Source organism: Carettochelys insculpta, chromosome 29, assembly GCF_033958435.1.
Source record: "Carettochelys insculpta isolate YL-2023 chromosome 29, ASM3395843v1, whole genome shotgun sequence".
Taxonomy (NCBI): domain Eukaryota; kingdom Metazoa; phylum Chordata; order Testudines; family Carettochelyidae; genus Carettochelys; species Carettochelys insculpta.
The window spans coordinates 7,906,312-7,919,049 of record NC_134165.1 but is presented as its reverse complement, the minus strand read 5'-3'; the positions used below and the strand labels follow the sequence as shown (position 1 = coordinate 7,919,049).

The window sequence follows — 12,738 nt, the reverse complement described above, 5'->3', positions numbered from 1 at the left end:
CTCGCTTCTCCTCTGCTAGCTGTCTGATCTTCATCTCGCCCTTCTGAAGGTCCTTGTGTAACCCCTGCCTCCATCTGCTGCGGTCATCTGCTAGTTCTTCCCGGTTGTCCAGCTCGATGTCTACCTCTCTGAGGTCTCTCTTGCAGACATCTTTGTAGCGCAACTGGGGGCATCTGGGAGGTCTTTTGCCAGAGGCTAGCTCACCATACAGGATGTCTTTTGGAATCCTTCCATCATTCATCCTGTGGACGTGGCCAAGCCAGCAGAGCCAACGCTGCCTGAGGAGGGTGTGCATGGTTGGGATTCCAGCTTGCTCGAGGACGGCGGTGTTAGTCACTCTGTCCTTCCAACACTGTCATCAACTTCACCTCTATTCTAACAGTGCAAATGCACTGATGACCCAGCTGTTCTGAGGCTGGGGGCTTTGGGACAAGCTGCCATCAGGTCTGCCAATGTCAAAGGGCATTGCTACTGCCTTGGCCTCTGATCTTTGTAAGGAAGGACTAAGTATGAATGGCACATATGAGTCCCATTCCCCCATGCCCACATTGTCGTCTTCCCATGGGGTGTGGGAGCCTTCCCTGCAGCTCCTATCAAATGGATCTAGACACTATCACCCCTTCCCCCTGTGCCTCATTAGCCCACTACTGGTCTGTGGCCAGATTCCATCTGAGTCGTCTTCCCTGTGCCCTCTGCACCCGCCCCTGTCCCTAGCCAGAGCCAGGTGCTAAGACCCATGCCAAGGGACGTTAAACCCTTGAGAAGCAGGCAAGGGGGAGAGGTTGGTTCCCTTGGAGCTGGGAGAATTTATGCTGGACTTTGGCTCTGCTGAGGCTAATGGGGTGCCCCTGAGGGTTCTGGCTCTGTGAGAGCCTGCACCTTGTCTGTGAGCAGTCGTGCTGGGGCAGACCTGCCTCTCGTCTTGCTGCCAGGACTACTGTTCTTTTCCCTTCAACCCCCACCACAGGATGTCAGCCTTCACTTTGTGCTGTGGGGCTGTCTGCATGTCTACCAGCGCATGATTGACAAGGCAGAGGACGTGTGCCTGTTCCTGACGCAGCCTGGCGAGATGGTGGGCCAGCTGGCTGTGCTGACCGGAGAGCCCCTCATCTTCACCATCAAGGCTAACCGCGACTGCACCTTCCTCAAGATCTCCAAGTCGGACTTTTATGAGTTGGTGTCCTGCTTTCACTTCTCAGCGTGTGGGTAGTTCTTCCCAGTGCCACCTGGCAGGATCTGCCTACCTGCCATCCCACTGCCACCTAGATGGGACCAGTGCGGAGCCAGCACCCTCTAGAGGGGAGAGGCCCAGAGTCCTATTCCCCACCCCACTAAACCAGCCAGTCCCATGCCATGGGGCTGGATTGGAACTACTGCCTCCTAGTCCTCCAATCACACACCTGTTACGTGGGGTTGGATTCTTCTGCCCAGGGTCGTGAGCTCTCCTGGTGTCATGTTTTCTTGGTGGGCTCTGTTTTGGGGGTGGTGGGATGACTTGAGGACAGGGTGACTGCAGCCCACAGTACCCTGTGGCAGCAACAGGGCAGCCTGTGTACTGACAAGCTGTTCGCTCTCTTCCCAGGATCATGCGGGAGCAGCCAAGTGTGGTGCTGAGTGTTGCCCATACCGTGGCTGCCCGCATGTCCCCGTTCGTGCGCCAGATGGACTTCGCCATCGACTGGATGGCTGTGGAGGCTGGGCGGGCCTTGTACAGGTGAGTGAGGGCTGTGCTTGGCAGGTGCTAGGAAAACATGCCCGGGCATCCCCAACTTCCTTATCTGGCTGGAACCAACTCTCTGCTGTGTTTAGCCTCCCCTGCTCCAGGTTAGTGAGCAAGTCCCTGGCTCTCAGCCTCATCTATGCCCTCCCTGCAGCATAATGACTCTGGCACCCCAGCACTTTGCAGGACGCTGCCCAGGCCAGCAGGTGCTGTTTCCAGAGGGGCCAGGCAAGAATGGCCCAGGTGCCTGAGACCCGCCCCACCCCCCGTGGGACTCAGGTCAGCCTGGGTGAAAACCTGCTTCAGCCCCTTCCTGTGTCACCTTGAGAGCAGCTCTGAGTTGGGGAGTGTTCCTGCCCAGGGTAGGTGCCAGTGGGGGCTATCAGACTCTCTGTGCACCCCGTGCACTCTTCCAGCCCAGCCTGTAGGGAACGCTCTCCCTGAGACAGGCAGCAGCGCAGCTGGCAGGCTCCCTGCATGTGCTCTCCCAGCCCAGGCAGTAGGACATGCTCGTCGCTGCTGGCAGACACGCTTCTCTCTGCATGTGCTCCCCAGGCAGGGCGACAAGTCGGACTGCACCTACATTGTGCTGAATGGGCGCCTGCGCTCTGTCATCCAGAAAGGCAGTGGCAAGAAGGAGCTCGTTGGAGAGTATGGCCGTGGGGACCTCATTGGAGTGGTGAGCTTCCTCCCATCTCCAGACCAGGTCCTATCGTTGAAGGGACTGGGGCCAGTCTCTGCAGAAAGCAGTGGGCTGGTGTGTGGATTTCTTTGTTGGGTGTGGGTGGTAGGCAGAGTCCCCTTAGCCTGGCCATGGTGACAAGCAGTTGCAAGTCATGGGTGCTCAAGCCAGGCCGCTCCAAGGGTGGAGCCATGGGGTACATTGTCCAGTCCCTGCTTCTCCAGATCCTCCTGGCTTGGGTGGTAGGCAGGTCATCTGCTGCCAGCAAGTGGCACTCCTCCAGCTAGCAACTGTGTCAGCACATGACTTATCCCAGTATTGTAGATGGGCAGAGAGAGGTGGAGTGAAGAGGGTAGGACTGGACACCAGGGCTACGTCTACACGTGAAGCCTACATCGAAGTAGCCTATTTCGATGTGGTGACATCGAAATAGGCTATTTCGATGAATAACGTCTACACGTCCTCCAGGGCTGGCAACGTTGATGTTCAACATCGACGTTGCACAGCACCACATCGAAATAGGCGCAGCGAGGGAACGTCTACACGCCAAAGTAGCACACATCGAAATAAGGGTGCCAGGCACAGCTGCAGACAGGGTCACAGGGCGGACTCAACAGCAAGCCGCTCCCTTAAAGGGCCCCTCCCAGACACACTTGCACTAAACAGCACAAGATACACAGAGCCGACAACGAGTTGCAGACCCTGTGCATGCAGCATGAATCCCCAGCTGCAGCAGCAGCAGCCAGAAGCCCTGGGCTCAGGGCTGCTGCACACGGTGACCATAGAGCCCCTCAGGGGCTGGAGAGAGAGCATCTCTCAACCCCCCAGCTGATGGCTGCCATGGAGGACCCGGCAATTTCGACGTTGCGGGACGCTGATCGTCTACACGGTCCCTACTTCGACGTTGAACGTCGAAGTAGGGCGCTATTCCGATCCCCTCATGAGGTTAGCGACTTCAACGTCTCGCCGCCTAACGTCGAAGTTAACTTCGAAATAGCGCCCGACGTGTGTAGCCGCGACGGGCGCTATTTCGAAGTTAGTGCCGCTACTTCGAAGTCGCGTGCACGTGTAGACACAGCTCAGGAGTCCTGGGTTCTCTTCCAAGCTTGGGGAGGGCTAGTGGGTTAGTACAGAGAGCAAAGGACCCTGGTGCCTGGTTCCTCATCTGGAAAAGGAGATTTGCGAGCCATCCCTTTGATGCCAGGCAGACTCGAAGGACTCCCCTTTCCAGTCTCTAATGTTGTCTGTGTGTTGTCTCTAGGTGGAAGCCCTGACCCGGCAGCCCCGAGCAACTACCGTCCATGCTGTGAGAGACACAGAGCTGGCCAAGCTGCCTGAGGGAACCCTGAACAACATAAAGCGCAGATATCCCCAGGTACCAGGGCAAAGGGTGCATCACAGGAAAACCCATCCCAGTGCTTCAGCTTTCCATGCAGCGGGTGCTGCACTAGGGGCAAGAGCAGGCTAGGAAGGGGGAAGGTGGTGGTGAGGCAGGAGCTCTGTCATATCCAGGAGGAAGCTGCATAGGAGGAAGCCATGAAAACCACAGCGCTGTCAGGAGGAGGCAGGTCTGTGTGACTTGTGGCCTGCTCCTGAGAAGCACAGAGAGGTCTGTCATCAGAGCAGACCTGGAGCGCAGCGGGTGTGCTGTCTGCCAAGAGCCACAAGACAGGATGTGGCCCTGAGGCCGAAAAGGATCCTAACAGGAGCAGGAAAGAATTCACTGGTTGTCCCTCATGTGGGAACAAATGGGGATGGCTCTGGGCTGCTGCAGAGAATTCCTTGCCATGTGCCTGGGTGATGGCTCTGACTCAGATGCTCAGCATCTAACTGATTCCCAGATTTGGGGTTGGGAAGGAAGTTCCCCTGGGTCAGACTGGCAGAGACCCTGGGGCGGGTTTCACTTTCCTCTGCAGCAAGGGGCCTACATCACTTGGAGGTTTAAAGTAGTGTAAGTGGTGGATTCTCTGCAACTTGGAGTCTTTTAAATCCTGATTTGAGGATATCAGTGACGCAGCCAGAGGTTCTGGGTCTGTTACGAGAGGTGGGGAGAAGTTCTATGGTTTATGGTGTGCAGGAGGTCAGACTGGAATCATGATGATCTTAAGGCTAAGTCTATGAGCTTCCAGATCTGGCTAGACCCATTCCCATCCAGTGTCCCAGTGAGTTGAGACCAAGGTCTGGGCCACACTGAAGCCCTGCTGAGGGAAGGCCTGTCTGTGTAGCTGGCTGTCAGGGAGGAGCAGCACAGTCCTCGTGAGTTTCTGAATCTCACTGTCTTCTCCCATTGCGGCCATCTCCTGGTGGAACCTGGGGCCTGACCTACTCAGCTGCCAGCCCTGCCCCTGCATGGTGACTTGGTTCCAGTCAGGCCTAGGAAGTATGAGGGGCAGAGGATGGCTTGGCATAGCTCCTTCCGGGTTTGCCAGCCTCCTTCTGTGTCTCGTCTCTGTACTGATTAAGGGAGAGCTCTGGTGCCCCATGATAAATGCCAGTTTTCTGTTCCTGAGTCCTCCCCTTCCTGAGTCCCACAATGCAAAGGAGAAGCATATGGGTCTGGAGCCAGCCACCAAGGGGTGCAGGAAGCTCTTCACAGCTGTCTCCTCCAGAGCAGACTGCATCCCATGCCATGCCCCAGCTGGACAGACCTATAATCCCTGGTCCAAGTTGCCATAGCAGTCACGCCCCCAGCCTAGGCCCTGAGGGGTGGGCAGCCATAAGCTTCCTGGAATACCTGGGTTGCTGGCTGGGCTGAGTCCTGCCCCCCTCCACATATTCCACTCACTCCATGTCCCAGCATCTGTGACCTGAACTGGCTGCTGTTCCTGGCAGGTTGTGACTCGCCTGATTCACTTATTGAGCCAGAAGATCCTCGGGAACCTCCAGCAGCTGCGTGGGCCCTTCCCAGGTAGGGGCTTTGTGAGAGAAGGATATATTTGCAGCTTGCCTGATTGGGGGTGCAGCCTGTTGGGGTTACAGAGGCCCCATGGGGAGCCCTCTATTCCTAGCCAGCATTTCAGAGGAGGTGGTTTGGTGCCAGCATACACTGGCTTTTCTTCCCCCAGCCACAATGAACACTTGTTGGGGACTGACCAGCCCTGGGGATTTACCAGTGCTCTAGGGTGGGAAGCAGGAGCTGCTGAGGCTGGAATTCCCTGGCTGAGGAAAGGAACTGACAGTCCAATTGAGGAAGGCACCAGCTCTTTGTAGGCCAGGCACAGTGAGTGTAAGATACTAGGCACCACATGGCAGAGCTCCAGGCTGGGCCTCATGAGTGGTGGGTTCTTGACTTCTGGGTCCCTCAGTCAGTTGAGAACTCTGTCGTGCCCCTTGACTCCACAGGCTCCACTCTTGGTGTGGCCTCCAGCTCCGAGGTGACCAATCCAGCCAGTAACCTGTCCACAGTGGCAGTGCTGCCAGTGTGTGATGACGTGCCCATGGCAGCTTTCACACTGGAGCTGGAGCATGCCCTCAATGCCATAGGTGAGTGAGGTGCCAGAGCTTTGCTCCGCTCTCAGCCATACTTGGGCTGCAGGCCCAGTGTGATGGTCCCATGCACTCTTCCAGGTCCCACCCTGCTTCTGACCAGTGATATCATCCGAGCACGGCTTGGTGCCTCAGCGCTGGACAGGTAGGGGCCTGGTGCAGGCAGTGGGTGAGCTGATGGGCCTGGTTCCCAGTCCCTGATCTCTCATTCTCTGTGGGGATTGCAGGGTTGTGCTTATAGGGTTTGTGGGGCTAGCTGGCTGGAAGCAGAGCCCTCTCCAGGAGAGAGTGCACAGGAGCTGTTTGGAGATGGGCTAGGGCCATGGGGATGTAGCTGGAGGACTGCTCATTAGGAGCTTGAAGTGGGGTGTCCTGCTGGTTGCAGGGGGCAGCAGGAGATACACCCCTCTCCACATGGATCTCCATGGGATCAGTGTGATGGCCCAGCTTTGGAGCAGGCTGTAGGAATAGTGCCAGCCCCCTTAGGGTCTCAATTTTCCTCCAGGGAAAGCACAAGTTACCCCCTCCTTAGGCAGGACTCTAGGCTTTCAGCCCCTCTGCTTCACATAGAATCATGGAACAGTACAGCTGGAACAGACCTAAAAAAGCCATCAAGTCCAGCCCCCTGCCCTAGGCAGAACCAAACCCATCAGATCAGATCAGCCCAGCCAGGGCTTTGTCAAGGCGAGACTTAAATACCTTCAGGGATGGAGACTTCACTACTTCCCTGGGTAGACCATTCCAATGCTTCACCACCCTCCTACTGAAAAAGTTTTTCCTAATGTTCAACCTGGACCTTCCCAACCGCAACTTGAGACCATTGTTCTGTGTTCTGCCATCGTGACCACTGTGAACAGCCTCTCTCCAGCCTCTTTGCAACCTCTCTCCAGTAAGTTGAAGGCTGTTATCAAGTCCCCCATCAGTCTTCTCTTTTGCAGACTAAACAGTCCCAGTTCCCTCAACCTTTCTTCATAGGTCATATGCTCCAGCCCCCTAATTATTTTGGTCACCCTCTTCTGGACCCTCTCCAGTGTATCCACATCCTTCCTATAATTGGGGGCCCAGAACTGGACACAGTACTCCAGAAGCGGCCTCACCAAAGCCAAATAAAGAGGAATCACAGAATCACAGGGCTGGAAGGGACCTCAGGAGGTCATCTAGTCCAGCCCCCTGCTTCAAGCAGGAACTAAGTCATCCAAGCCAGGACCTTGTCCAACCAGGACTTAAAAACCTCAAGGAATGGAGAATCCACCACCTCTCTAGGCAACGCATTCCAATGCTTCACCACCCGCTTGGTGAAGTAGTTTTTCTTAATATCTAACCTACACCTCTCCCTCTTCAACTTCTGACCATTACTCCTTGTTCTGCCATCTGACACCGAGAACAGTTTCTCACCCTCCTTTTTACAGCTCCCCTTCAGGAAGTTGAAGGCTGCTATTAAATCATCTCTAAGTCTTCTCTTTTGTAAACTAAACAAGCCCAAATCCCTCAGCCTCTCCTCATAGGTCTTGTGCTCCAGACCCTTAATCATTGTTGTTGCCCTTCGCTGAACCTGCTCCAGCAAATCCACATCCTTTTTATACTGGGGGGCCCAAAACTGGACACAATATTCCAGATGTGGCCTCACCAGTGCTGAATAAAGAGGAGTAACTACTTCTCTAGATCTGCTCGAAATGCTCCTCCTAATGCACCCCAGTATGCCGTTAGCCTTCTTGGCTACAAGGGCACACTGTTTACTCATATCCAGCCTTTCATCCACCATAAACCCTAGGTCCCTTTCCATCATGCTGCTGCTAAGCCAGTCAGTCCCCAGCCTGTAACAATGCTTGGGATTCTTCTGCCCCAGGTGCAGGACTCTACACTTCTCCTTATTGAACTGCATCAGATTTCTTTTGGCCCAGGCATCCTTCAGTCTGCATAGACTATGGATCGCGCTCTTTGTAACTCCATTTAAGATCGTCATTTGCAGCATTGATTGTGACTGTGGAGGCCCACACAAGAGTGACAGTCCTTGCTACATCTGCTGCATATGTAGTGGATGTCTGGCAGGTCCTTGCTGTCCTTTCTACGGGCTCGCTTCTCCTCTGCCAGCTGTCTTGATGTTCATCGTGCCCTTCTGAAGGCCCTTGTGTAGTTCCTGCTTCCAGCTGCTGCGGTCTGCCAGCTCTTCCCAGCTATCTGGGTCGATGTCTACCTCCTTGACGTCCCTCTTACAGACCTCTTTGTAGCGCAGTTGGGTGCATCCGGGAGGTCTTTTGCCAGAGGCTAGCTTGCTGTACAGGATGTCTTTTGGGATCCTTCCATCGTTCATCCTGTGGATGTGGCCAAGCCAGCGGAGCCACCACTACCTGAGCAGGGTATGCATGGTTGGAATTCCAGCTTGCTCGAGGACAGCATTGTTGGGCACTCTGTCCTTCCATGATATCCCAAGAAATGCACCTGAGGCAGCGCAAGTGGAAGACATTCAGCCTCTTTTCCTAGCGGGTGTACAAGGTCCAAGACTCGCTGCTGTAGAGGGGAGTGCTGAGGATGCAGGCTCTGTAGACTTGCATTTTGGTGCGAGCGTACAGCTTGTTGTTGTTCCACACACTCTTGCTAAGTCTGAACAGAGTTGTGGCTGCTTTTCCAATCCTCCTGTTTAGCTCAGACTCCAGTGACAGGATGTCGGTGATGGTGGACCCGAGGTAAGTAAACTCGTGGATGACCTCTAGCGTGTAATTGTCAGTGCTGATTGATGGAGGTTCAGCAACGTCCTGACCAAGTACGTTTGTCTTCTCTAGGCTGATGGTAAGCCCAAAGTCCTTGCATGCTTTGGAGACCTGATCCAGCAGTTTTTGAAGCTGGTCTTCTGGGTGTGTCACTACAGCAGCGTCGTCTGTGAACAGCATGTCTGTAATGAGCACTACCCTCACCTTAGACTTAGCCTTCAGCCTTGCAAGATTAAACAGTTTCCCGTCAGCTCTTGTGTGCAAAAAGATGCCCTCTGTTGAGGACCCAAAGGGATGCTTCAGGAGGAGCGCGAAGATGATCCCGAACAATGTCACAGCAAGGACGCATCCTTGTTTGACGCCACTCCTGTTGCTGAAGGCATCCGATGATGTGCCATTATATTGGATGGTTCCTCTCATGTCTTCGTGAAAAGACTGGATCACCTTGAGTAGCCGTGGTGGACAGCCTATCTTGTGGAATAATTTAAACAGTCCATCCCTACTGACCGAGTCGAAAGCCTTGGTCAGGTCGATGAAAGCGACGTAGAGCAGCTTCCTCTGCTCCCTGCATTTCTCCTGCAGCTGCCTCAGGGAGAAGATCATGTCAATGGTAGATCTCTCGGCGCAGAATCCGCACTGGGATTCAGGATACACCCTCTCAGTGAGCTTCTGGGGTCTGCCGAGGATGACATGAGCGAACAATTTACCAGTGATACTTAGGAGGGAGATTCCACGGTAATTGTTGCAGTCACTTCTGTCTCCTTTGTTCTTAGACAAGGTTACAATGTTGGCGTCCCGCATATCCTGTGGAATCTCACCTTCCCTCCAGCACAGGCACAGCAGGTCATGTAGGGGTTCCAGGGGTGTGTCCAAGGCACACTTGATTACCTCTGGTGGTATACCATCCTGGCCTGGGGCCTTTCCTACTGCAGTGCTGTCAATAGCTTTCTCCAATTCGACCACAGTTGGTTCCTGGTCCAGCTCGTCCATGACTGACAGGAGCTCGACGGTGTTGAGGGCTGTATCAACCACAGTGTTCTCGCATGAGTACGGTGCAGAGTAGTGCTTGACCCATCGCTCCATCTGTTTGGCTTTGTCAGTGATGACTTCAGCAGATTTGGATTTCAGAGGTGCCGCCTTGTTCTGGATGGGTCCCATTGCCTTCTTTATGCCCTCGTACATTCCCCTGAGATTACCAGAGTCAGCAGAGGTCTGGATACTGCTGCATAGCTTAAGCCAGTAGTTGTTGGCACAGCGCCTGGCTGTCTGCTGTACTGTTTTTCTGGCTACTCTGAGTGCTTGCTGGGTACTCGGGCTGGGTGAGCGTTTATACTCCAGAAGTACAGCGCGCTTCTTTTCAATGATTGAAATAATCTCATCTGAGTTAGGTTTGAACCAGTCGTTTGTGTTTCCAGCTCTTCTTCCAAACACTGACAAGGCCGTATTGTAGATTGTGTCCCTCAGATGCTGCCATCTGGATGTTGCATCAGCACCCCCAGGGCTGCTGTGCAGATTCTCCTCAAGGGTCTCTCTGAACATTTCAGCTTTTTCTGAGTTTGCCGTCTTTCTGGCATCAATGCAGGGCCTTCCAGTTGGTTTAGAATGGTGCAGCTTCTTTGGTCTCAGCTTGAGCTTGGAGCAGACTAGTGAATAATCTGTGTTGTAGTTGGCACTATGGTAGTTGCGTGTCAGGATACGTTTTTGGCATTGTCACATCTGGTGATGACCAGGTCTACTTGGTGCCAGTGTTTCGAGTGTGGGTGTCTCAATGACACTCTGTACTGTGGCTTGGTTCGGAAAAATGTGTTTGTGATGCACAGATTGTGGTGCATGCAAAGTTTGAGGAGACGTTGTCCTTTGTCATTCATTTTTCCCACACCGAAGTCACACACTTGGCAAGAGGACCATGAGTCACGATCAGCTCCAACTCTTGCATTGAAGTCACCCAGAAGGCACAGTTGGTCCTGAGCAGGTATTTGCACTATGGCAGCACTGAGCTCGTCCTAGAACTTGTCCTTTGCTTCTGGTGTGGCGTTCAGGCTTGGCGCGTAAGCACTGATCAGGTGGATGGGACCGGCGCAGGTTTGACGTTTGCCCTGAAGGAGTCTTTCTGATCTGCCTGTGACTAATTCCACCATTTGCAGAAGGGTGTTCCTTATGGCAAAGCCGACACCGTGCTCCCTGGGTTCCGCTTGTGCTTTGCCCTGCCAGAAAAAGTTGTAGTCCTTTTCCTTTAGGGATCCTGAAGCTGCAAGTCGCATCTCCTGCAAAGTGGCGATGTCAACTTGGAGCCTCTTCAGTTCCTCGTTGATGACAGCAGTCTTTTGGGTGTCACTGATGTCCTGAAGATCTTCAGTCAAACCGGTCAACGTGGTCTGTACATTCCAACAAGCAAGCTTGAAACTTTGATGATTTCCTTTTCTTAATAATTTTCTTGTTGGTTTGTCTGGTTCTCATTTCAGTCATTTGTCAGGTTCGAGACCCTTAAGCCTCATGCACCCAGTGAGGCAAGTGAACAGTGGCGAGACAGTACCCTATTGGCTGGGGGCTGCCCAGCTTAAGGCGGGCGGTGACTGTCCAATGAGATGCGATGATCTCTTCCACCGTCGGAAGCAACCCCTGGCGATCGTTCTCCATGCTGGTTGAGCAAGAGCTTTTAACCGGTATCTGTTGCCTCCCATGTTGGTTCAACGCTGTTAAGCGATGCTGGAGTACCTCTCCAGGCCCATGCCTGAGCAACTTTTATGGAGGCCCTGGGCTGCCCAGACACCAGGCCCCCGCTCTCGGCTTTACTGATATAGTCCAAAGGAAAGGATAACCTCTACGTTTGGTACCAGCTCAGCTGCAGGAGTTGCCGGGACAGTGTCAGAAGTTGACACAGAACCGCCTTAGGACTCCCCTCTGGATTTTCTGTCAGGGTTTACTCCCTTAGCCTTACTCCTTCCCAGAATAACCCACAAGGCAGTGGGGCGTCTTCCGCCGCCTTCACAGGAGTTGTCAATTTGCGGCACCACACCTCCTGGTTGGCCGTTGAGACTGTGCTTTAGAAGGGAGAAGGAACAAGTCCCTCCATAAGGTCGGTTTTTGAGACAGACCAGACCCCCGCCCCCACTGTGTTTCGCCTGCGAGCTGACGGAGTTGCCCGGGGGATGTCATCGCTGTAATGCACAACAGCTGCTAGGAGCCAACAGTGAGAGTTGAGTGGTGGGTGAGGACGAGTGCTTCCATCCGCCTGAAAAGGTGCAGCTGCCGGAGAGTCAAAGGTACTACCTCTACCCCAGACACCCTATATCCACCCACTTTTGGCCCACTCCTCCAATTTATCCAGGTCCCTCTGGATTCTCTCTCTACCCTCCAACGAATCTACCTCTCCCCCTAGTTTTGGGTCATCCGCAAACTTGCTGAGGGTGCAATCCAGTCCCTCATCCAGGTCATTAATAAAGATGTTGAATAACACTGGCCCCAGAACCGAGCCCTTGCAGCACTCTGCTTGAAACAGACCACCATCCAGATATTGAGCCATTGACCACTACCCGTTGGGCCCGACCATCAAGCCAGCTTTCTATCCATCTTATAGTCCAAGGATCCAATCCATATTTCCTTATCTTATGGACAAGAGTGTTGTGGGAGACCATATCAAAAGCCTTGCTGAAGTCAAGGTATATCACATCCACTGACTTCCCCACATCCACAGAGCTTGTTACCTCGTCATAGAAGCTAATCAGATTGGTCAGGCAGGACTTGCCCCGGTGAATCCATGTTGGCTACTTTTGGTCACTTTCCCCTCTTCCAAGTGCTCCAAAACCGATTCCTTGAGGATTCCCTCCATTATTTTCCCAGGGATTGAGGTAAGGCTGACGGGTCTGTAGTTCCCTGGATTGTCCCTCTTTCCTTTTTTAAAGATGGGCACTACATTTGCCTTCTTCCAGTCATCTAGTATCTCCCCTGATCTCCGAGAGTCTTCAAGGATAATGGACAAAGGTTCAGCAATGACCTCTGCCAATTCCCTCGGTACCCCGGGGTGCATTAAATCCAGACCCATGGACTTGTGCACATCTAGTTTTTCTAAATAGCTCAGAGCTTGTTCCTTCCCCACAGATGGCTGCCCTCCACCTTCCCGAACTGCATTGTCTAGGACTGTC

The 12,738-nt window shown here is 53.7% G+C and overlaps 1 protein-coding gene across 2 annotated transcripts in view; it reads left to right on the top strand.

Moving 5' to 3' along the window:
- Positions 1 to 12,738, top strand: part of PNPLA6 (patatin like domain 6, lysophospholipase) — a 55,097-nt gene that overhangs the window by 24,085 nt on the left and 18,274 nt on the right. For both annotated transcript variants that reach the window (XM_074980074.1, XM_074980073.1), the window contains exons 18-24: positions 968 to 1,173; positions 1,583 to 1,714; positions 2,276 to 2,399; positions 3,664 to 3,777; positions 5,235 to 5,310; positions 5,745 to 5,885; positions 5,970 to 6,033. In XM_074980074.1, coding sequence (XP_074836175.1) covers positions 968 to 1,173; positions 1,583 to 1,714; positions 2,276 to 2,399; positions 3,664 to 3,777; positions 5,235 to 5,310; positions 5,745 to 5,885; positions 5,970 to 6,033 — 857 coding nt within the window. The remainder of the gene's footprint in view (positions 1 to 967; positions 1,174 to 1,582; positions 1,715 to 2,275; positions 2,400 to 3,663; positions 3,778 to 5,234; positions 5,311 to 5,744; positions 5,886 to 5,969; positions 6,034 to 12,738) is intronic.